The 26,221-nt window shown below is 39.9% G+C and overlaps 1 protein-coding gene across 1 annotated transcript in view; it reads right to left on the reverse strand.

Moving 5' to 3' along the window:
- Positions 1 to 1,835: 1,835 nt before the first annotated feature.
- The window catches only part of LOC119733236, a 172,693-nt gene continuing 148,307 nt past the window's right edge, over positions 1,836 to 26,221 (reverse strand). Inside the window, 13 exon segments of the mRNA XM_038206825.1 lie at positions 1,836 to 3,707; positions 4,164 to 4,680; positions 6,718 to 6,813; positions 7,951 to 8,173; positions 9,505 to 9,676; positions 10,774 to 11,013; positions 13,205 to 13,347; positions 14,075 to 14,242; positions 19,743 to 19,947; positions 21,495 to 21,583; positions 23,914 to 24,056; positions 24,758 to 24,908; positions 25,876 to 26,001. Of these exon segments, the coding sequence (XP_038062753.1) occupies positions 3,639 to 3,707; positions 4,164 to 4,680; positions 6,718 to 6,813; positions 7,951 to 8,173; positions 9,505 to 9,676; positions 10,774 to 11,013; positions 13,205 to 13,347; positions 14,075 to 14,242; positions 19,743 to 19,947; positions 21,495 to 21,583; positions 23,914 to 24,056; positions 24,758 to 24,908; positions 25,876 to 26,001 (2,342 nt within the window). The 3' untranslated portion in view covers positions 1,836 to 3,638.

Raw genomic sequence — 26,221 nt, forward strand, 5'->3', positions numbered from 1 at the left:
TCAGGAAAAGTTGCTTCACATAATGCATCCGTAAACCTTTCCCCTCGCGTCAATCCCATCAAGTTAGCATTTCCCCACTCGACGTGTACCTTCCAGTATCCGATGAGGTGATGTCAGTTATTTGCAAAGAATATGCGCTAAGCTCGCCAAACGAGCGAGTTGCAATGGAAACTCGGTGATCATATGTGTGAACGATGGCATTCTCCGTTAGCCAATTAGTGTCTTCGGATCCAATTGCCCCATCAAACTCGATGTAAATCTGTGTCCGAAGCGGAGCAGTGCATTATTGCCTTGCCTTGCCTTGCCTTCTTTGATATGAATGGACTCACTGGCTGACCTAGCTGAGCATCTTGTCAGGAGGAGGGGTGTCACTTCTCAAGGAAAGCAACCCAGATCACACTCATCACCAGGAAGTACGCGCACCTGCAAGACGCTCGCTTGAGTAGCATCATGATTTGTCGCGTGGTTCGCTGCACGCTCGTGACTTAGATTAGCTGCTGTGGCGCGAATAAGTAGCACTATTAAATCAAGTCACCCAGTTATTCATCGTTAACTCTTTAAAACTTGTATATTTGTGCTTATGTTGTGATAGTGTCATAGCTTTTCCTTTTACTACTCAGTCACATAATGTAAAAATAGAAACTTGTGCACGCGGATGAAAAATACAATGTGTCCTAACATAACAATGCCCTTTGGCATAAATTGATATAACTGAATGCACTTTGTATAAACACAGAGTTTTAATGTTTGATTTCACGCTCGATTTAGGGAGGTTGTTTATTTTTTTTTTTTTCTTACAGGCAAGTTAACATTGTATACACTGTAAAAAGTAAGTTCAGCTATTAAAAACAATCTTGCTTTCAATTTGTAAACATGTTTAGAAAGCTACCAATGTTCAAGTGCGAAACATAATCCATCATTACTCTAACATGTTGAGTATTTAAACATGTTTAAAAACTGAGAGCAAGAAAGTATTATAAGTGGGCAAATTTTGAGTAAGTACGAAAGACAGCAAGTTCGGGCGAGGACCATCAGACAACTAGTGGTTGGTTGATTTGTGACGTAACTTGCGCCTGCGCACTATCAGCAACTTGCAAACGCCTCTTGTCAGACGATGGTCAAAATCCTGGCTCCCAGTTGTGCCTACAACAAACAGACTGCACGTTAACTAGGACTATTTGCAGAAACAAATTTTATTCTCTCAATCTGAGTACCATACATTTGACAATCCATTCATTTCCAAAAGAAATCTGGGTAGAAATGTGATCGGACACTACATTAAAGGGAATGTACATCATTGGCTTTTGCTGTAATTGTCAGAAATGAACTATTTGAGGGGTTAGTATAACAGATCCAATATTGTTACACTGACATGTTTGAAGTTTTGTGTTCGAAAATGCTGGAAAAACCAAGAAAAACCACAAAGTTCAAGTAGTCTGGTTCCCTGACTCCACTAAAGATGAGATGGATCAACTTATAGATGCCGGAAAAATGTAAGGTAAGGGAACCAGTCTAGCTGGCCTGCAGACGTTCATGAACATGTAACCAATAGCAAACAAAATTTGGACTGAAACAAAATGGTAAATTTAGAGCAGTAGTTGAAAAATAGTTAGGTTTTTCCAACGGTGGTCGGCCGACCACCGTTGGAAATGTACACAAAAGTACCATTTTCTTGAAAATGACTTCACACTAGGTGCCATAATTTTACAGTATGCTTTAGACTGTCATTTACCAACATCCTAGTAAGGTATATGGTTGTTTTGTTTTTCGATGTTTGCAAATGTTGTATATTCCCTTTAACATTACAATAAAAACTTATGAAAAGCTCTCAAAAATATCTTTCAGGGCTAGAAGTCACTTTAATTTTTGTAGCTGATCTGTGAATTTGGAATCTCATAAACAAATGTCTTCGCAACAAAAAAGGCGATTAATTGACGAGGACTGGTTTCTCGATCATCATATATTGGCCTCCTTCATACCTTAGTATATTCCGTTTCCTGGGGGACATACAAAAGTCCAAGAACCTAAATACATTCTGTCGTGTTATTCTTCAACTTAAATACAAAAGTGTAACATTTGGTAAAGAATAAAGGTTCTCTTCTTGGTTATTATTTTTTTATAGCGTCGAATTGACATGCATACCTGTATGATCAGGATAAGTTATAAAAACCACATTGCTTACATTCTTTCAGGTTGACATTTGGGCAATTCCCCCGAATTTCAAGTCTCAGTGAAAATAAACTTCACAAATCCAAATGCCAGAAATGAATCATGTGTATCATTTTTATTATTACGGGGAATGGTTCCCATAGGGTTTGTACACATTGTCAAAATGTTTCCAACATCAATGACCCCTTACCCTAATTTCCCTAATCCTACTCCCATGAATTCTGGTGTATTTACCTTTTGGACCATGAGCCTCTATAGGAGTTGTGACATTAGGGAGAAATTGAAATGTCTCCTCAATGTCCGGTGTCTCCCTAAGGTATACACTTATGACGAAAAATGTCTCCTTTAGGGTACATTATCAAGAATTAAGCTTACTAGCTGTATTTCACTGAAATATAGCTTATTTCTTACAATGTTCAACAGCACAGCTGTTATTTTATAAACAAAAGTACAGAAAAACATCAATTTGTCTGAGACATCCGACACCATGGTTTTTCGAGCCGATTTTTCTTTAGTTCAACAAAAAATTATGGATGAAGAATTTAATTTTAAAATCACTGTAGTAACTAGACGTTTTTGAAACTTTTTTCATAATTAAAATCCACTCTATGATTATAACCTTTATTATGCACACTTTTGAATTGTCCAAAATGTACGTCCAACACCATTTTCAGGTATCATAAAGGGTGTCACTCACACTGCAAACTTCATTAAAATCATTACATTTGCAAAAAGTACTTATCACAATAGTGAAATATAATCTGGGTAAAAACCTTCAAATATAAAAGCTCAGCTAATCTTTTGTCTGAGCTTAATATCTACGCAACTTGAAAACTTTCTTGATTACAGCAGAAAATAGTAACAAAAAACATCTCATGCTAGAAAAACTTGCCAAATTATAAGAAATTTGTTTGCACTTGCGATTTTGTGCCTAATTATGGCAGACCAAAAAAAGAGTTAACAAAAAAATGGCTAAGCTCATTTTTGTCTGAGGATGAACTCATTATCTAGGCAACTTAAGGAACTCTTGCATAAACAGAGAAAACACTTTAAAAAAGATAGACATCATGACACTAGAACCAATTGCCAAATTAATGGAAATGTGTTTCAAACTATGAACTAATGCATATTTATGGCCGGCTAATAACACTTGCTGCCCCACTTCCTTGGGGAACACAAAATCAGGACAATTGTGTCAGTTTCAACAGTTTCAACTGATTTTGTTTTTCTGTGACACGGGGCTTCAGGGGACATGCACGATGCTTGTGCAAATCCAAGCTCATCCTTTAAAAATGGTCGTGAACATGCAAAAGCCTTTTGCTTGTGTTTGTAAGATATTACAACATACAATATCCTGTCCAGATACATGTATGTACTTTAAGGTAACCATTTAAAAATTCAGATATTCAGTCCAATCTTAGAAGATGAAATGTTCCAATGACTTAAGAGCCGATAGTTGTGTTGGATCATTACATCGCTGTTTCGTTGACGTCATTGAGTTGTTCATCATCAGTGAAGCTCACAACGGATCCTGGAAGCTGGATGATAAAATGAAAGCAGAAACCTTCACAATTTCTTGTAATTTCACAAAATATTTGCTTAAACAAGGACAGTGACTCACCAAAGAATTTGAACCAGAATTACTGACCGAAATGTCATGCCATGTTTAGGGCTCCTGGTTCATTCTCAGCTACACTTACATGCAGGGAAGTCAAGTTTGAGTCCAACCCATGAAGACTTGCTTTAGTCCCTACCCGATTGTGTTCATACAATTATCTGAGGTTGCCCCACCTCTACAAGCTAACACTTCTTCTTCATCTTCTCAATATTTTTTTTTCAGGCTGGCATATTACAGTGCATAGGCCACTCTTGTGGAACCCTTAGTTCCATTACAAGTAATAATAAGCTTTGCTCAGCCTATAAATATACAAAGCAACATTTTGTTGTCTCTGCTGAATAGTTTCATGAGATTAGGCCTAGGTTATGACACCTACCTCTGTTACAGGGGTTTCCTCTGTGGTAGTTGGCGGAGTCCTCTTTTGGAACATCTGCATCTGCTCTGGATCACCAATCTCAGCGTCCTTCTTGAGAGCTGCAGAACTCTTGAGCATGGTTGGCTGTGCCCACATCTCAGCATCGGCAGGGCTCACTGTTGGACTGGCAGGGGGAGGTTCATCACATGATTTACCACCCACGGAGGAAGCTTCAGCCAGTGCAGGCCAAGCATCTGCAACAGCATTAGAGCGTGCAAGACCCGACCAGGGCCTGTTCTTCTTGAGGCCTGATGAAGAGGAGCTTTGAGAGCGATTGGAGAAGACAGAGAGTGGTCTTCCTGTTGAAGAGTCATCCGGATGACTGTGGCTAGCCTGGTTCTCGTCCTTCTCGTCAGAATCTGTCTGATCTCCACTGTCATCTTCAAACACAGGGTTTTCAAAGGCTTTCTGAGTGTAGACACCTATGTATGGCACCAGTTGACCATCATCTGGATCTGGTAATGGTTGGATTTGAAATCTGTTGTAAAAGAAAAGCAAAAAAATAGTTAGTGGCCTGACGTTTCGACCCTGGCAGAGTCTTTCTCGAAGGCTAAATGACAAGACTATAAACATAAACAGGTACATGTATACATTACTGATGTAACAAAAGCAGTCAAGTTGAAATAGATAATGCAGAGGAAAATACACAGAAAAAGCAGGCGGCTGAACAGAAAGGAGGGTAACAAAAGGGAGGGGGATTGGGGGAAGGGGATGGTTGACCACAAGAGGTGGGGAACACAAAGGACAAAGTCAATGATGGGGAGAGGGAGAGAAAGGTAGTTAATTGGTGAATGAGGCAGACTGGAGGGGGGGGGGCTTATCTGTGGTGAAAAGGAGAAGGCAAAGACAAAAAGTTATTAGTCATTTCCTTCTTGGATGTTCAGACCATGGGGTTGAATGGTCTGGAGACGTCTTATCCATAATTTCTCTCTACTCAGACGAACAATCTCTCTGTGGTTTCCTAGTGCCTCAATGCCCTGTAAAATCATGTCAGAAATTGAGTGATTAGGAAGATTGAAATGATGTCCTACGGGTGTATCCAGCTTATGGGTGTTGACTGTGGATCTGTGGCCGTAGAAACGTCTCTTGAGTGTAGTTCTCGTTTCACCTATATATTGAACACCACAAACTTTGCAAGATATTAAATAGATTAGATTAGTGGTGGTGCAGGTGACATGACCCCTTGTCCTATGGGTGGTACCACCGGTATGGCTGGTGAAGGAGTCCGATTCTCTGATGTGTTGTCTACAGACAATGCATTTGGAGGTGTTGGGACACCTGAAAGTTCCCTGTGGTAAAGGGGGGTTAACATTATCATTAAAGGGGGGACTTCTGCCCGGACAATGATATCCCTGAGACTGGGTGGCCGTCTGTAGGCAACTATGCGTTCGTCTTGTACAGCACGTTGAAGTCGATCTGATGTGTGAAGAATATGATGGTTAGAACTGGTTATTGTACGAATGGGGGGAAGCGAGGGGTGGAAAGTGACAACAAAGGGAACTTTCTCCTTGGAACTCTGTTGTTGCACAGGTCTTTTTGAAAGTACTGACTCCCTGGAGCGAGCCTAGACTTTGTGGATTGCTCGATGGACTGCCAGGGAGCTATGACCCTGGGAGACGAGGTGTTTCTTAAGTTCCTGTGAGTGGTGGATGAAATCGGAATCATTAGAACAGATTCGACGGAGTCTGAGGGCCTGACTGTAGGCTAGGCTGGTTTTGCAGTGTCGGGGATGACAGCTGGTTGAGTGGAGATATTGGTGTTTATCTGTGGGTTTAACAAAGAGATCTGTGATCAAACCATCATCCGTCTTTAGAACCTTGACATCCAGAAAGTGGGTATCCTTGGTTGAGTATTCGGTTGTGAATTTGATGGTCCTATGGAAGGAATTGATGTGATTAATGAATGCTGTGAGGCTAGATTCATCACTGGTCCAGATGAAAAAGATGTCATCAATATAGCGCCACCAGACCCAGGGACAGCACGGGGCTGACGCCAACATGCACTGTTCAAGTTGGCTCATGAATAGGCAGGCCATTGATGGTGCCATCCGTGTACCCATAGCGGTGCCATGTACCTGTAGGAAATTCTTACCCATGAACGAAAAATTGTTTTTAGTTAGAACATGGTTCATGAGGGATACTATATCAGAAATGGGCGGTGAGGTGTGACTGCTCTTAGCCAAAGCTGAAGAGCAGGCGGCAATCCCTTCATCTTGGGGAATGTTGGTGTACAAAGAGGACACATCAAAAGTACCGATGATAGCTGTGTTGGGGACCTGTAAAAGAGTACAAACTGGTAAGTTGCGATTAAAGAGGAAAGAAGGGGAGACCTATCAACAGCAAAGTATCTCATCCGTGGTCTTCCCCCCAGGAATTGCTAGGTTTACAAAGAATCTCAAAATCTCAAATTAAGTGTATATTGGACAAAATTATAGATGAAACCTGGAGGTATGGCATATAACACCTGGAGGTCAAAATAGTGATTGTCAACAGGACTTGCAGCACTTTGCACTTACTTTTTGCTGTGCTTTTTCTTGTACAAGTAGAAGACCACAGCAGCAACGATGAACAAACCAACCAGACAGCTTACCACACCTATTATAACTTTGACTCTGAAGAAAATACACAAAATGATAAACGAATACATTGTAAAGGCTTAAACTGTCATGACTGGTTAAAATCATCAGTTTCAGTGGAACCATAAACAAGCAAGTAGTCACTGTTTCATGAAGGGATGGGCATCTCCATTCGGATGAAAAAGACGTTCGATATAATCGCAAGAGAAGTTTTTCTTATTTTAGAATTGCAAAATGTACCACAATGCATCTACTCTATGCAGTATATATGATTCTTAGATAGCTTAACTTTCTAATGAACCTAGCAATCATCATTGAAACTGTGGTTAATTCGTGAAAATCATCAGCAAAGATGCCCGTCTCTTTGAGAAAACGAAATTCTAGTTGACCTACTTTTAAAATCTAGTGTGCAGTGTGTTTTGCCATAGGGAGAGAGCACGCATGTTTGGGTGCACACGTCTGAAATGTATCAAAGATGTCTGTCCCTTTGTGAAAATGGAAATCTCACTTGTTCTGCATTTACTCCCTTTTGATCAATACATTTCGTGCACAGCACGTTAGCGTCTCTTTGTGAAAACGCAAAATGCAATTATGAAGATGTTTGCCCCTTACAACATTAATATCATTAAGATGTTACATAACTTTTGCTTCTTAAACCAAGTCAGAGAAATTAAGAGCAATGTTTTAAAGCAAAAAGGCCACACAAAAAAATCCAGAACTGAAAAAAGGTCATTCTTGACATGCTTTTCTCTTTGGGAAAACCATGACAAAAACACCAAAAGCATCCTTCTTTTGAGTGAAATGCCAGGAAATAAAATAGTGAATAAAAAGTGCAAAACAGTATCCTGATGACGTTGATTTACATGATTGCTTTCATCAGGTTCTTGGTCTGAATTTATCACAAAAATTGAAATTTCCGGAGTTTAGAATTCAACTTCTTGACTTGATGATATTTTTGTTTATTAAACTTGAAGGGCAGAGAGAACTTTAAGATCTGTAAAGTTACTCACACAGAAACTGAATTAAAAAAAATCTTGGTGTGTATTTACTCTCCGAAACTTAAACACTGGTTTTTGAAAATACTGCTGGATACAATCGCGGTACCTACGCTATCACATCACAAAATAAAAACAGTAAAACACAAATAATTTGTTTGATATTAATAATGCTGACCTCCAGTTGAGGTCATCACAGAGTGGATCAGACAATGGACAAGCGCATTCAAATCCATTGAGGCGATCATAGCAGACGTATGGGTATGCACACAGCATGGACTGGCACTCATCATAATCAATCTCGCAGATGTCACCAACCCAGCCGGGCTGACAGTGGCAGGAGTAGGATTCGAACCCACTGCTACGTGCAGGGGAGGTACAATTAGGATCCTCAACAGGTCCTGTGTGCAGAGAAGTACATGTAGCAACACAAATAAGAAGAATCACTATGTCTGATCAGTGATTGATATGAAACCTGCAGCTGATTTTACAAATCAGTGTGCACCTTATGTCAGGAGTACGATCGATTCAACAAATTAACATATGTTTGATCAATTTCATGAAATTAGAGGTAGCTACACAATGTTTGAAGTTTTTCAAACATATTGGTGAAGATAGTCACAGGTTTGAAGATGGCTATTAGGTACGATTTCACATCAGTAAGACAACAGTCACTGAATCAGTTCTGCCCGTCATTTTGAAAATAGTTTTGTCGTACTGCCCAAGTTCTGTTACAGGTAAAATAGCTTTCCATTACTGTCTGAAAACAAATAAAGCTGTGAATTTCTTGAATAAATCTTGATATTTTTGGACAATGAGGGCACAATAATCATAATTAGTCAGTAAAACGAATTACTTTTGGCTTGAAGCCATAACTTATGCCACTCGAAGTGAATGTTAGTACATCATAATTTCTTGTGAAATTTGTCATAATTCAATAATTTGTTCAATTTATCTCTAACCCTCCAGGGTATGTTTGCTAGAACCCTGCCAACATGCAACACTTGACTAAGTGACAAACCTGCCAAATGTAGCAAGATTCATCAGAGGAAAATTCTCAAGGCCACACTGCCTCAGAGTCCATGGTCGCTGCACGCAGCAGCATACAGCCGTGGCATTGTTCAATGGGACTACAATCCCGGCCAAAATGGTTGGGACACTAGGAAATAACCTTAGCCTCCAACGGTCACCAACTCCCCCGCTCCCCCGGTCAATGTTGTTCTCTTCAGCGGATGGAGCACACACCGCGCAATGAGAGACAACATTGAACGGGGGCTGGGGGGTTGGGGGCCCAGCGAGATTTGGCCAGGATTGTAGCTCTCACTGTCTCAGAGCTGCCATTCATGCACTGGTGTTGGTAGCTGAATGCATCAAAGAGCACCAGTTCTTTTCAACCTGATGTACTGTATTGCGTCTGGCAGGGTTAGGGTTAAGTAATTTATTGAACTGCAACACAAAGTAACGTTTCATGAAATCGGCTACTGATCTTATTTAATAATCTACAAGTACAAGCAATTCCAAAATACCAATTCTACTTTCTATTGTAGAGCCTCCCATATGGAATGCTGTGCCTTGAAAATGTTATTTGAGTCTCATTCATGTCCTGTTGTTTCATTGCATGGTGACAGAATTCCCTCAGTCTACCACAAGGACAGGACAAGCTGTACCCATGAAGCAATATAAGCAAAAGGAAATAAACAGAAATGGCTGAAGTTTTGTGTGAGCCACCCACCTTTGCAGACCCCCTCATGGATGCAAGGGTTGACCAGCACAGCAATCTGTACCTCCAGTAGCTGAGAAACGGCTCCAGACAGGTCCTCTGCCAAGACAAGGAAACTATCCCGGCCATGGTAGTTGGGGTTTGGAGCATAGGTGAATGTGGATGTCGTCCAGCTCAAGTCCTCCTAAATAAAAAGAAGTTCTCATTCCATTGTTACAATGACTCTGAAACCGAAACTCACATGTCTCAGGTGATGACCACTGAAATGGGAATGTTTTTGATAAATGTGTGGCTTGACCTCAGAAAGCCTGACTTGTGATTGACTTGGTTTGACTTGTGAGTACTTGTGAGAGCTCTGTGATTCAGAGGGGGCCTTAACTGCATTGATAAGGGATGATACAAGACTTGATTTTTTTTTACTCGGCAAGTAGACAAAAATGTGGGACTTACAAAATAAGATTGGTGATATGATTCAACTAGTTCGATGAGAAAGGATGGTGAATGCATAATTTGATGACAGAGTGATTTGTCTAGGGTGATTCCATGGGGCTTTAGTCAGACAGAACCAACTACCGGTATGTTGCTAGAGCAGCAACAATAACACATGAGCAGGATACCTTTATATCGTGTAATAGCAGCTCTCAGGCAAGTCAGCGACACCTGTCTAAGTACAGAGGTCCAGCCTGGTTTAAGCTACCCCAGGAACGATTCAATTCAACAACTGCACCAAAAGTCTCTAGTACTCAGTAAGAATCAGTGAGGTACATGTATCAGTCAGGTACCGCTGGCAAATAAATCTTACTTTTAAGCACAACAACGTGACAGACAAACCTAGAGGTCTTTGAAACCTTCACATTGTCTCCAGCATCAGCAGGAAATTGTATGCCCCTTATTCTTGGGGACAACAGCTTCATATAGGTCTGGTGTTTGGCCTCAAGAACATCAGATTGTGTAACATGAGATCAAAGTTAATGGTTTGGACATTGGAGGCTTTTATGTAATGAATCGATCCAGTAAGCCCCGCCCACTGCGCACTGGGCAAATTAACACGTGCTCCTATCGAATGCCACGCTGTATTTTCCTGCCGCGCGCACATCATATGCGCGTGCACGCATGTCGGACTTTTGTGCACGCACGTCGGACATAAATCACGGCTGTGATTGGTCAGAACACCATGGGCGGTGCTTACTGGATCGATCCATTGTGGAACCAGTGGCTATAAACCAAAGCTGGAGTTGGGGGCCAAGGTTTCAACAACCTCTTTAATATCACAACTTCTACCTCACTATGGGGCAACTCTATCCCACAAGGAATGACTGGCTCTTCACTGTCTACTGAGGGCTCACTGCAATTCTGCCTGGACGGCACAGTCTTGACTTGGCTTGTCAGTGCCAGGGTGCCATACGTCGGGGGCCTGGTTATAATGGTCAGTTCATCATTGGTGTCAGCATCGTATGCTCCTAGCACAGCAGTCAGATCCTTGTAGGCAACATTGGTCCCTGTGTTCTGCTCAACAGTTAACTGCATTTATAAAAGTTAAAACATACGGGTAAACTTTCAAATCTTTAGTAAATGTGGAAAGGCAAATTTAAATGTCTAAAAATTTGCATAAATCTCTTCACAATTTTACATAAATTGCTACAAGTGTATTTGTAAAGCCAGACTGTTAAAATTAGCCCAGGTTGGAATCCTCCGTTGTGTACATGCGACGGAGTCCAGGGTATGAACGTCTGCTGCCATAGCAAAAAAAAATATAACACATTTTTTTCATATTTTATTATTTTTTTATTATTTTTATTTCTGTGACAAAATTTTTGCTAATTTGTTTTTTTAATTTAGTGTATATTTTCCTTACTTTTTTGTTCTGTTTTGTTTTGTTCAGTTTTGTTCTGTTCGGTTTGGATTTTTGTTTTTTGTTTTGTTTTGTTCGGTTTGGCTATGTTTGTTTTTGTTTTACTTTGTTTTCCTTGTCTTGTCTTGTTTTTGTTTTGCTTAGTTACGTTTGTTGTTTTGTTTTACTCTCCTTTTTTGGCTCTTCTTTTTGTTTTTTTGTTTGTTTGTTTTGTTGTTGTTTTGTGTTTGTCTAAAGTATATTGTGTCTTTTTTTATCCATTACCTTTTAGCTTTTAAATATATATCTATATATGCATATCCAATGAAATCGTCTACTATCACAATTCACAGTGCTCGTTTCATCTCTATATACATATATTATTTGTTTTTAGTTTGTTTTTATAACATCAATATATATTTTTTATAACGATTCTTTTTGAACATATTTGTTTTTTATATATATATATATATATTTTTTAAAAATAATTTTATAATATGTTTAAACCAGTCCTGTAATTGGCATTTTTTTCTGCTGTTGGATGTGGATAATAAATAAATAAACAAAATAAATATTTTTACCTGATGGAGGAAGCTGAAGTTTTGTTTAAATATTCCTTGTGTCCAGAATTATGCAAACGCTGGGTTTAGACAAGGTAGATATGTCAATGGGCGATGTGTTTAGTATTTAAAGAAAATAAACCGCAGATCCACGCTTTTGTCGAAAACATCCTCAGTATGAGCATGTTGTGTGAACACTTACGCGCGCGGCTGCGTACATGGCATAGTAACTGTGTTGCACGCACACGTAATTCTTCACACGGGGAGATCGTACTGAAAATGTTTCTGTCAAAAGCATGGATCTGCAGTTTATTTTGAGTAAACATGTCCTCCATGGACATATTTACGTTTTCTATACCCAGTGTAGACATAATTCTGGACACAAGGAATATGTAAACAAAATTTCAGCTTCCTCCATCAGGTAACAATAATTTGTTTGGCTATGGTAGTAGAATTAATACCCTAGACATCAGTCATAATGCAATGAAGACGTTGTCCAACCTGGGCTATGTAAATATAAGAGTTTGCAGTGATTTGCGCGTTAAATGCCATTTTTTGCTGTGGAGACGAGTGAACTCAATCAAATTTAATAGATATTTATTAAAAATTGTAAAAAAAAATCAGCAATAAGGCCAAAAAAAAATAAGTCGGTCTCTGGTCAGCGCGCGCGTCGATTTTAATCATACGCGTCGATCTTTTTTTTTTCCCAAAATGTTCCGTGGTAGCTCCAACAGCGCCCTCTATTTCCGCACCTCCTCAATTTTTTTTACCAAAGAGCACCAAGGAATGGAAAATTGTACCAAGGCAAATGATCGAAAGCACCAAAGCTAATTATGGAGGACACCAATGTACATAAGGACACCAAAAAAGCAAAATAGTACCCACCTTGTCTGTACAATTCAAGCTTGAAGAAAAAAAAAAAAAGCCGCATGGCCGCGTCAATTCCGGAACTTTGGTCTGACCAGAGACCGAATATTTATTTTTTTTGGCCTAAATCAAATTGATAATTTGAAATTGTCAATTTCCCAATGACCTCTTTTAGTTGATGTGATAATGGGGACAATGCACATGCGGACCATTATAAAAGTTTGGGGCTAGAAAATGAGGGTTATCAAAAATATTGGTGTGAGCTATAAGATGAGACCATGGCTTTTGCATCATTTGTTTACAACTGTATGAATTTCTGTAAGGAAGCATAAAAAAGTTTAAATGTAAAGAAACGCACATGTGATGAATCCCATAAACCCCCATCTGATTATTAGGAGCATCACCACAAAAACATGTGAAATAAAAATGCAAACATTATCATTATTTAATTTACCAAAGCAATGCGTCCATTGCCAACAACTTGGCCATTATGTGCACTGTACAACACAGGATTATCATTGACTGGTCGGACTTCAATGGTGTGATTGACAGTGGTAGATAGAGGTTCTATCTCATGGAATGTCTGTACCTCCCTCACTGAATAAATAATCAAAAGAAAAGAGAGATAAACAAAAGTCTGTAAATGTATCACTTGCATAGCACCATTTATAATTATCTAAAAATTTATACCACAAATTACTGAGCAAAATCACCAATTCAGCACACATAAACCTTCAAGCGCAATTCTACAGGGGGAGGGGGGCTTTATGGCTAGCCCCCCCCCCCCCAATTTTTTTTAAAAAGTAGTAGTCGTAAAGAGGGGGCATTTGTGCACTATTAGGTAATACAGTGAACATGATTGTAAGATTTTATCACGCTCCCCATTGAAAATGTGGTATGAGCCCCCCGCCCCCAATTGATTTTCAAAAGGCCTAAGTGTCCGGAGAAAAAAAAAACGGTTTACATTTCAGCACGCCTCTGGATCCACCCTGCTAGCCCCCCAAAAATATAGGCTCTAGAACCGCGCCTGATAACCGTAGTCATAAACCCATCATGAAATTTTTTAATCTGACATGCTGTGCAAAGGAAAATTTACTGAATTTTTCAGCTTTTCAGAGAGAAATGTGTCTAAAAACAAATATACATTCCAATGACTTTCCATGGCTTTTCCTTTTACAACGTATTTTTGAATTACTTATATTTTTTTCCCCTTTGTTTTGCACATTTTGCATTGATAAAAATACACATTATCAAGAAAAAGTCTTGGCAAATTGTTTTGGCAGATATTATCTTCAAGAAAACAACATCCTGTAGAAACTCTTACCAGTGATTTGCAGAGTGAAAGTACCATAGCAATCAGTGCAAGGTGTGTAGCTGAATTCACCGGTCTCTGTGATCACTGCTGTGCCTTGCTTGTCACTGTGACTACCAAGCTCAAAGACCAAAATGTCATCTTCAAGATCAGTGGCTTGGAATGTGTATGACAGAGTTCCTGGAATAGAATATAAAAGCAAGAAAAATAACAACAATCAATATTTGACATTCACTAACATTTGCTCTGCCAGTGATGTGTAATATTTGCATTGTTTATAGAGTATATGTGATGTGATCAAGCTACATGAGTCGTTTGTCGGGATTTTTTTTTTGGAGATACAGGCCAAAATAGGGCCACTTCATCACATCACTTCATCACATCTCTTGGTGTTCCGACTTCCATAATTTTCGAACTAAAGATGGTATCAGCATGCGGGTTTCACAGCGGTAATGCTGAGATTGTGCTCTTTTAAATCTGTAATAAAAATGTTTTTGACCGGGGTGGAAAAACCACTCATAATAGCTTGATCGTATCACATATTACATCAAGTCTGAAATCAGAAAAGGTGACTTAATGAGTACTACATATATTTATATTTTTTAAATAACCCAAGTAAAATAATACAACAGAACATTTGAGATATACAGTCTGTAGACCTATAAAAACAAAAAATACATTTAGAGAAAAAAATATTTGAAATACTAGCACCTATTTTAATAATAACTTATATATGCTTAAAAAATTATTGTTTCTCAATACAATGCTGTTTTTCCTATGTCATTAGAACACCTACATCCAGAGATATAGATATTTAAAGAAATAGTCCATCATTTGTAATTTGTGTATTTTGTTCATTTGAAGCAACAAAAGTGTTCAAAATCTAATGAAGGATACTGAACAACTAACCTGATGAAGTTTACTGGATCATGTTTTGAATTGTTCTGAATTGCAGCTATACGCGACTGATCCGATGAATTATAGCAACCGCGCGCGCGTGTGCGTCGTGCCAATGCTTGCGCGCGCTTCGCCGAATAAAACAAACTACTAATTCAAATTTTCCTGCGGTGCATCTTAAGAAGCACTGTTGGAAAGCCCTTCTTTCATTGATTACTTCAAAATGACAGCTTCCCAGAAAGAACAATTTCACAGGGAGTTTAGTTCCCTTACTATGTTTCAACCAAGTTTGTTTTTCAACAATAATTACGCCAGTTTCTTTTCGGATGGCTGCAAATGATGGACTATAGCTTTAATTGAAAGGGATCATATGTCAATGTGGTCCAAGTTGCAGCAACGTGGATGAAAGGAAATTATCATGCCAGCAATGTTGGCCAACTTACCAATTGTTCTTGGCCAATAATATTGAGATAAAACCTACATGTATGATTAATTGATTTTATACAACACCTGAATAAATCCCCGTCATCTGATTGGTGAATTGTAGATCACGTGACATGTCATTATTCGGTATAATGCACGGTGCGACCATGCGTTATACCCATGCGTTATACTTTGCGCATGCGCAGTAAGGACGAATGCCTTCGATTGGCGGCGCTATACACATAGCTACTTTGCGTAGCCGTAAACAAACAAAATGGCAGGCGATTGTAGTACAGGGTTTATGCTCCTTACCGATGAAGAAATAACAGATCTTGTAACTAACTCAGACGCTCCCAGTACGAAAAGACAGATTCAGTATGCTGTCCGACGATTGGAAGACTTTGCACAACTCGTAGGAGAAACGTCCATTGAAGCACTCAGTGATGCAGAACTGGACAACTTTTTGTCGCGATTTTATGCGGCACTTCGGAAGAACAGCGGTGAGTTGTACACCAAGAAAACTATGCACGCAATCCGGTACGGACTGCATCGCCATTTCAAGTCGGTAAGAGGCATTGATATCACTGATGGTACACTGTTTATGGAAAGCTCCAGAGTGTACAAAGCGATGCTAGTGAAGCTCAAAAAAGAAGGAAAAGGGTCGATTAAACACAAAGATCCTGTCAGCAAGGAAGATATGTCCCAGATTATTTCATCATTGGACATCACAACACCGCAGGGTCTACAGGACAAAGTGTTTGTGGACATTATGGTGTACTTTGGCAACAGGGGCAGAGAAAATCTTCGAGAAATGAAGATAACTGACTTCATTCTTCAGAACGATGGAGACCACAGGTATATTATCCATCGTGACATGCTCACCAAGACACGACGAGAAACTGAAGATGAAGCATACAGTGGTCAAATGCATGAAATTCCGGGATCGCAGAAGTGTCCAGTTTCCACGTTTCTTCACTACAAGGATGTCTTGAACCCTGAACTTGACTGTATGTGGCAACGTCCGAAACCCGATGCTCCACCAGAGGGGCCATGGTTTAACAAGGCACCACTGGGATTCAATACACTTGCCAACAAGGTGAAAACCATCACAGAAAGAGCAGGGTGCAGTAGGAAATACACCAATCACTGTCTGAGGGCTACAACTGTAACAGTATTGGATGAAGCTGGATTTGCCAGTCGTGACATCATGGCTGTAACAGGACATAAATCTGAATCTTCACTCAAGCACTATGCTCGTACTAACAGTGAGAAAAAAAGACAAATGAGTGCTTGCCTCGCATCCAGAATGCAAGAAAATCAAGAAAATGATCCTGCAGAGGAAGAGAAGTCCTCTGAAGATTTGCAAGAGATGTGCATAGTCAAGGAAGAAGTGGTTGAAGACAATAAATCAGAGCTTGAAGATCTTCTTAACAACTCTCAGGAACAGCTAATACTAAATGAATCCAGTTTCAATATTAATAGCGCAACGACATCGACAACCCAACACTTTCATTTTCACGGGACAATACACTTCTACAACAAGTGACTTTCAACAGATAATAAGTCTCGTGACTTGATTTCAAGAATATGAACAGTAAACTTCAAGAACATGAACAGTTCTGACCTTGATAAAATTGTATATGTGTTTATTAAATATTCTTTATTCATACTTTCGCAAAAAGAATTATTGCGGAATTACATAAATTGGGCCTGAAAGCCCTGACCTTTCTGAGAAATTAATGTATAAACTTAAACCATAAAGTTCTTACATATTATTCAAGAACTATTGCAGAATTACATAAATTGTGCCTGAAAGCCCTGACTTTTTAGTTCTTAATTTACAAAATTCTTAAAGAATTACATTAATTTGGCCTGGCCCTGAAGGACCTGAAAATTCTATGAAATTTATTAATTTGAATTGTATATAAAAAGCTGCGATTTCCCCCTAATAACTTTAAAATTATTTAACTGAACCCAAAATGTTAGAATTTAATGCAATAATTATTATTAATAAGAATTTTTAACATGAATTAATTAGTTGTGAAATATGTTAAATCAATAGTAAAATGACTTCAGTTTGACCTAAAATTCCTGAGAAAGTGTTTAACTTGGCATGAAAGACCTAAACATTCTGAACAATTATTAACTTAAATTATAAGAGGCTGTGGTTTTCCCTAAGTTAGTTCAACATCTTTAAAATCGAAATAAATTGTAGTTTATAATTTACCAATCAAATGACGAGAATTTATTCAGGTGTTGTATAATTATTATTAATGAGAATTTTTAACATGAATTAATTAGTTGTGAAATATGTTAAATCAATAGTAAAATGACTTCAGTTTGACCTAAAATTCCTGAGAAAGTGTTTAACTTGGCATGAAAGCCCTAAACATTCTGAACAATTATTAACTTAAATTATAAGAGGCTGTGGTTTTCCCTAAGTTAGTTCAACATCTTTAAAATCGAAATAAATTGTAGTTTATAATTTACCAATCAAATGACGAGAATTTATTCAGGTGTTGTATAATTATTATTAATGAGAATTTTTAACATGAATTAATTAGTTGTGAAATATGTTAAATCAATAGTAAAATGACTTCAGTTTGACCTAAAATTCCTGAGAAAGTGTTTAACTTGGCATGAAAGCCCTAAACATTCTGAACAATTATTAACTTAAATTATAAGAGGCTGTGGTTTTCCCTAAGTTAGTTCAACATCTTTAAAATCGAAATAAATTGTAGTTTATAATTTACCAATCAAATGACGAGAATTTATTCAGGTGTTGTATAAAACAAATAACGAATGTTTTACGTTCGTGCGATGGAAAGAATAATTTCATTCGGTGACAGATTGAATGTTCTATTCCACTCGGCTTCGCCTCGTGGAATAGAACATTCAATCTGTCACCTCATGAAATTATTCTTACCATCGCACTCACAAACATTCGTTATTTGTATAATGTAATTTGTTAATATAATCATTGGAGCATAAGTTTAGATTGTATGGCAAAAAACAATAGGTAAGCTGGCCAACAGAGAGACTGCTTGCATGTTAATGTCCTTTCATCCACTTTTGCTGCAATTGGACCACATTAACATTCCTTTAAAAAAGCTATAGTCCATCATTTGCAGCTATCCGAAAAGTAAGTGGCGTAATTATTGTTGAAAAATATACTTGGTTGAAATATAGAAAGGGGACTAAACTTCCTGTGAAATTATTCTTTCTGGCAAGCTGTCGTTTTGAAGCAATCAACGAAAGAAGGCCTTTCCAATTGTGCGTCTTAAGAAGCACCATTGGAAATTTCCGTTAGTAGTTCGTTTTTTTATTCGGCGAAGTGCGCGCAAGTGTTGACACGACGCACACGCGCGCGTGGCTGCTGTAATTCGTCGGATCGGTGCGCCACATCGTGTAGCTGCAATCGGCTCAGTAAGAACGTGTCTCGAACGCTGAATTCAGGCCCAATTCAAAACATGATTCAGCAACTTTTGATTTGAAATTGAGATCCTAGAATGTTGTTTTTCTCAAAATATACAGCTGAAGCTGAGCTGAAACTTTATCAGTATAGTTGTTCAGCACCCTTCTTTAGATTTTGAGCACTTTTGTTGCTTCAAACAAACAAAATGCACAAATTACAAATGATGGACTGTACCTTTAAATGTCTACATCTCTGGATGTAGGTGTCTAAATGAGATAGGGAAAACAGCATTGTGTTGAGAAATAATCATTCTAATAAGCGTATTTAAGTTAGTATTAAGCAAAACAGGCGCTTCAATTAAAAAAAAAATTTCTCTCGGGCCAAAAAAAAAATATATTCGGTCTCTGGTCAGACCAAAGTTCCGGAATTGACGCGGGAAAGCGGCTTTTTTTTTTTTTTTGGCTTTTTTTTCCTTCTTCTTCAAGCTTGGATTGTAGTTGTACAGACAAGGTGGGGTACTATTTTGCTATTTGGTGTCCTCATGTACATTGGTGTCCTCCATAATTTGCCTTGGTGCTCTCAATCATTTGCCTTGGTGCTCTTTGGTAAAAAAAAATTGAGGTGCGGCAATAGAGGGCGCTGTTGGAGCTACTGCGGAACATTTTGGAAAAAAAAAAGATTGACGCGCATGATTAAAATCGACGCGCGCGCTGACCAGAGACCGACTTTTTTTTTGGTGGCCTAAACATATCATTTTTTTTATACACACTGTATTGCTATGACATCATTCAGACAACAAATGAACCATTATGAAAACAATTTGATTAAGTTTTTTTATAAATCTCACTTTGCTATGCGATGATCAATAGAATACAATGAAAATATTCGATGTAAGTATTTATAAGTATAGTGGAAACATTTAATTGATCAAAAAGGTAAAGTTACCTTCATCCTCATTCATGAACATATTCTCTACAAAGTTTGTGATAACTGGTGGGTTATTGGGGATGGCGTCTAAGACAACAGCCAATGCAAAATGAGTCTCATGGCTGAAGTATGTCGTGTTGGAAGGAACTGACTCTTCTTGCAAAGCGCGTCGCTTGCGACCTGGCTCTGAGGATGACAAGGCTGGAGCCTGTGTGGAACAAACCTACAACGTGAAGGGAAAAACACTTTGTGTTAGCCATATGCTTATGAAAACAGATATTGACAGAAATGGATCAGATATGGATCAGATATGCAAGCATTGCCCAGTGATGCATATTGTGGAAGGTCTCTGGCATTTTTGAAGGGTAACAAAGTGCATCTAAAAACCAGTAGTTGAACACTCAATACTGATATCTGTTGTGTTATCTCTAGAATGGAAATGGGAGGGTAATTAAAGGGGCTACATTAAAGTCCCGCATTGGGAATCCTCTGACTCTTGCATTCCATAGCAAGTTGGAGCGTGAACTACATCAGTTACCATAGTTCAACTATGGAGTACCGAAGTGAATACGTCACGCGCACAAAACATGTGTGAAAGACATGAGCGCATGATTCAGCCCGTGAACCAGCACGCGCGCGTACTCCATTCGTTTGCGCTACACTTTCTGGTTCTAAATGCCGTCACACTTCGGTACTCCATAATGTGGAACTGGAATCCAGGCATGTTTACATATCATGTTTTCGATAGCCTTGACAAACTGTGCAAAAAGCAACAACCAGCAAAAGAAGAGAGAGATGCGGCAGACAGGAAATATCAGTAAATCCAAGTGAAGTTCGGTTCATACTTCATGCCAATACGAATGCGATGGGAATTTGACGTCACAAAGCATTCCCTGCCAAATTCATCGGAGACGAAATGTGAAAATTAATAGGACTGCTGCAAACTGCAGATGAAATGTGTCCAACTTTTGGGAATTTGCAGCGCGAAAACGTGCACTGATGTCACAAATTCGCATTCGCGTTCGCTTTCGCTCCGAGTATTAACCAGCCTTGATAATGTCCAGTTTGACATAAGTCTGTAGACTGGTTGTTCAAGCAGACAGCTATCACACATGCACATTGGTATGGAGAGAATAATTAATGGTCCAACAGCTGTTTTTGCTCCAACTCCGTTTGTCTGGATCGTACAAATGAAATCATATTATACCTTTTACAAAACTCAAAGTCCTGAAAGGTTCTAAAGAGTGGTGTTCCATTTCGTCTTTTAAAATAGACTTGGCAAAAGAGTGGATTTTGGATCATGTTGCCCTAATGTAGCCAGTCCCTGGCAAGCTCCCTACAAACCCAACAGCGTGGATTTTGGATCATGTTGCACTAATGTAGCCAGTCCCTGGCAAATGCCTACAAACCCAACAGCAAGCTATAAACAAGATGAACCCCTTCCAGTTGGGGAATTAGCACCCAAACCTGAGAATTTCTAAGTAAACCTCAAGCGCACACATTACAAAGGACATAGTCTGTCAGAGTGTCGAACTCACGGAACTAGATTTGATTCATCTACCGCCATGGTGGGTTGCCTGCACTTGCCATGGCCTGGATGCCTGGCCTGGATGCCTGACTTGGGCCTAGACTACTTGAAATAAAGACAAGCGGTCCGCGGAACTAACTTTGCCATGGTGGGATGTCTGCACGTGCCACGGCTGCCTGACTTGGGCCAAGACTACTTGAAGTAAGAATAACCGAGTGAAACCTTTAAACTGCAAGACCAACCTGAACATTCACTTGGTTCCCATCATCAAGGTATGCAATTTGATCCACATCACTGCATGTCTTAGCTGCATCTTGCCATTTAGAGTGATCTACGCAAAGATTAGGATGACACTTAAATAGAACTCATAATTGCATATACCACAAAACAGGGTGGGGAGGTGGCTCAAGGAATCATTACCAAACATTTTTCAATATAAACAAATAAAAGAAGTAAGCAAATCAATAAAAATATGAAAATTGCGAAAAGTGGACATCAAGTCCACGAGTCCAAAGCTCAAAGAAATTATTAAAGAGATGTTCTCAATGACAAAGGGCCTCTAGGGTGGAAACCGCAGGCCCTCTGATTTCTACGATGTCAGTATGTCAGGGCATGACAGCTGTTCAGGAGATTGCTGCAGCAGCTTTTATTTCTTATATGAAAACTTGAAAAAAAAGGACATACATAAATCCATCTGTGACTTCAACAACAGCATTTATCAATAAAGATCAGATGTGTTGGCATCGCTGAAATACCAAGCAAATAATCAGCTACAAGTTTCAGTGTCCAATTCCCTGGTATGCTAAGACTTACCTCTGTTCCAGTGGATAAGTCTAGGTCTTGTCTCTGTCCAGTTCCCCAGTGTGCTTAGACTCACCTCTGTCCCAGTAGATAAGTCTAGGTTTTGCCTCTGTCCAGTTCCCCGGTGAGCTTAAACTTACCTTTGTCCCAGTGGATAAGTCTTTGTGTCTCTCCAGTTCCCCGGTGTGCTAAGACTCACCTTTGTCTCAGTAGATAAGTCTAGGTTTTGCCCCTGTCCAGTCCCCCAGTGTGCTTAGACTCACCATTGTCCCAGTAGATAAGTCTAGGTTTTGCCTCTGTCCAGTTCCCTGGTGTGCTAAGACTCACCCTTTGTCCCAGTAGATAAGTCTAGGTTTTGCCCTTGTCCAGTCCCCCAGTGTGCTGAGACTCACCTTTGTCTCAGTAGATAATTCTAGGTTTTGCCCCTGTCCAGTCCCCCAGTGTGCTTAGACTCACCTTTGTCCCAGTAGATAAGTCTAGGTTTTGTCTCTGTCCAGTTCCCCGGTGTGCTGAGACTCACCTTTGTCCCAGTGGATAAGTCTAGATTTTGTCTCTGTCCAGTTCCCCGGTGTGCTGGGACTCACCTTTGTCCCAGTGGATAAGTCTAGGTTTTGTCTCTGTCCAGTTCCCCGGTGTACTCAGACTCACCTTTGTCCCAGTGGATAAGTCTAGGTTTTGTCTCTGTCCAGTTCCCCGGTGTGCTGAGACTCACCTTTGTCCCAGTAGATAAGTCTAGATTTTGTCCCTGTCCAGTTCCCCGGTGTGCTAAGATTTACCTTTGTCCCAGTAGATAAGTCTAGGTCTTGTCTCTGTCCAGTTCCCCGGTGTGCTGAGACTCACCTTTGTCCCAGTAGATAAGTCTAGGTTTTGCCTCTGTCCAGTTCCCCAGTGAGCTTAAACTTACCTTTGTCCCAGTGGATAAGTCCTTGTGTCTCTCCAGTTCCCCGGTGTGCTAAGACTCACCTTTGTCTCAGTAGATAAGTCTAGGTTTTGCCCCTGTTCAGTCCCCCAGTGTGCTTAGACTCACCTTTGTCCCAGTAGATAAGTCTAGGTTTTGCCTCTGTCCAGTTCCCTGGTGTGCTAAGACTCACCCTTTGTCCCAGTAGATAAGTCTAGGTTTTGCCCTTGTCCAGTCCCCCAGTGTGCTTAGACTCACCTTTGTCCCAGTAGATAAGTCTAGGTTTTGCCTCTGTCCAGTTCCTTGGTGTGCTTAGACTCACCTTTGTCCCAGTAGATAAGTCTAGGTTTTGCCTCTGTCCAGTTCCCCGGCGTGCTAAGACTCACCTTTGTCCCAGTAGATAAGTCTAGGTCTTGCCTCTGTCCAGTTCCCCAGTGTGCTAAGACTCACCTTTGTCCCAGTAGATATGTCTAGGTTTTGTCTCTGTCCAGTTCCCCGGTGTGCTTAGACTCACCTTTGTCCCAGTAGATAAGTCTAGGTTTTGTCTCTGTCCAGTTCCCTGGTGTGCTAAGACTCACCTTTGTCCCAGTAGATAAGTCTAGGTTTTGTCTCTGTCCAGTTCCCCGGTGTGCTGAGACTTACCTTTGTCCCAGTAGATAAGTCTAGGTTTTGTCTCTGTCCAGTTCCCCGGTGTGCTGAGACTTACCTTTGTCCCAGTAGATATGTCTAGGTTTTGTCTCTTTCCAGTTCCCCGGTGTGCTGAGACTCACCTTTGTCCCAGTAGATAAGTCTAGATTTTGTCTCTGTCCAGTTCCCCGGTGTGCTGAGACTTACCTTTGTCCCAGTAGATAAGTCTAGGTTTTGTCTCTGTCCAGTTCCCCGGTGTGCTGAGGCTCACCTTTGTCCCAGTAGATAAGTCTAGGTTTTGTCTCTGTCCAGTTCCCCGGTGTGCTGAGACTCACCTTTGTCCCAGTAGATAAGTCTAGGTTTTTCCACTGTCCAGTTCCCCGGTGTGCTTAGGCTCATGTTGATCATCAATGGTCCCTGCAACTCTGTCTGACCAAGACTGGTGATATAGAAGGTTGGCTCATACACAAAACGTATCCTGGAATTCAAAATGACAATGTATTTCTAAATTTAAATTGTGTTGACACATCTATTTCCAATCCTTATTGTCCATTGTCTTTTAGGTGGTAATAATATCTGTTTATGCTAACCGTCACAGGAAAAAGCAAATCGATGGTAAAGTATGCAACCAAAATGACTACTGGCTTTCTACCCGCTCTGTTCACAAGTACCCCCTCACCGGCAAAGAAAGTACAGTTGAGGGTGACTGACAGATGCCATCTTGCCTGACTGCAATTTTGCGGTGATGTGCGGCCGTACCAGTGCGTGTACATAGTACAAATCCCCTGGTGTACGTGCGTCACACACAGGAAACTGTGTGCATCCACCAGCTAAATGTCCCGCCCGTACGTCGTTGCTAGGTAAAAGGGAGCCCTCTTTCGTTTGCGCATGGAGCCCATAGGACAATTGTACCGCTATATTAACAATTGTATAATTTACCTGATATTCTGAATAAAGTCTTGGCAGTTATTTCCATGAATGGTCTGCTAACAAAAATTAACAGTTCAATACTGAGAGGACATTTTCTATACCCATACAAGAACAAGAACGCAGACAATTATGAAAGAAAAAAAAACGAACAAATATGAGACTAGTTTTAGAGAAAATTTCATTCTTTAGTTGTATTGAATTTGTCTGATCACTTTTGAAGGGAAAACACACAGTGTGCAGCAAACCAACCTGTGTCTAAGCAGTCTTGATGTATACGGGATGGTGTAGAGTGGATTGGTGATGTATGGTTTATAATCCAGGGCAGCATCCGATGTGAATTCCTGGTTGGTTCTATTGACATCCAGCAGACCTAGGATGAGTGAACCACCCTGGTGTAGACCTGCAATAACACAAGTAAGGCTGGAAGTTCAGATAGTCCTGTACCACCATTGACAGTCCTCAATGCTCATTTTGTTCAGATGCCATAGGTGGTTATAGGTTACATTGTGATAGCAGGTGAAGCAGATAACAGTATGGACCCCTTGCACAGTTGCATCTGACATCACACCTTGTATGTGCTACGCATTCCATGGGAGATAGTTCCTCAGAACTTTTTTCAGTACAATAATGGCACTAACTATGTACAAGGTGTAATAAAACAAATACATGTACAACTTAGTTAATCGTAGTGTTGGCTGATTTTGATATAGGCCTATTCCCTCCCTTTCACATCAGGGCCCAATTTTATGGCAGAGTCAAAATCACTAGTCAGATTTCATCTCCGTAATGTTGGCTTCATTTGGAAACATCTCAATCGTACAGCCACTGAGCAACTCATCCATGCATTTATAACTTCACGCTTAGATTGTTGTAACCCCCTCATGTATAACCTGTCACAACACCAAATCATCAAACCTCAGCCTCATCACCTTATCCAGACACACCACTCAGATTGCTACAGCTTGCTGTTTCCTGCACCAATCACTCTTGGAGAGACTGGTCTTTCTCACGCGCCGCTCCCGAACTCTGGAACAATCATTTGTCTGTATTTAAATCTTCTCTGATATCCCAAAAGTTTGCCTCACATTTGTTTGTGTTTAATGAGTTGGTATTCATTATTCTGTCGCTGATTTTTGTTAATCAAATTCAATTTCATTTTAAATTGTAATTGTCTTGGGTTTTTTTTGTATTATGCGCCATGAGTGTCTTGCTTGGTGGATACCAGCGCCTTATAAATGTTCATTATTATTGTTACAATATGCAGGGATTTTTCGCTAATGGTAAACAGAGCCACAAAATTGGGCCCAGGAGGTAGTCAAATCAGTCCACACCATGGGATCAGTCAAACCATGTTGTATAATACCTACCTCCTTTTGTAGCCACAGTGAAATCAAAGTGGTTATCTATGGCCCTCTTCCTCCTTCTCTGGCTTGTTGGTGATGTCAGAACAAGGTCTGTGCCATTGGCTGATGTCATCATCATATCACTGTCTCCTGTTGATCAGGATAATGCAGGTTTGACGAATGTTTTCCAACATTTTTAAGTGACATAAACTATTTTTTATCTTTACCTGGCAGAAATCATTAAGCTGACTTACTTCACTAAAACTCTCAAATGGAATATAAACAAACTAAACAAAGAAGTGTTTTTCCCAAAGACTATTATACGGGTCGCATTCTGCCGGGAAGTGAGTCTTGCAATTATTTGTCTGAT

Source organism: Patiria miniata, unplaced genomic scaffold, assembly GCF_015706575.1.
Source record: "Patiria miniata isolate m_02_andy unplaced genomic scaffold, ASM1570657v1 HiC_scaffold_1, whole genome shotgun sequence".
Classification (NCBI taxonomy): Eukaryota; Metazoa; Echinodermata; class Asteroidea; order Valvatida; family Asterinidae; genus Patiria; species Patiria miniata.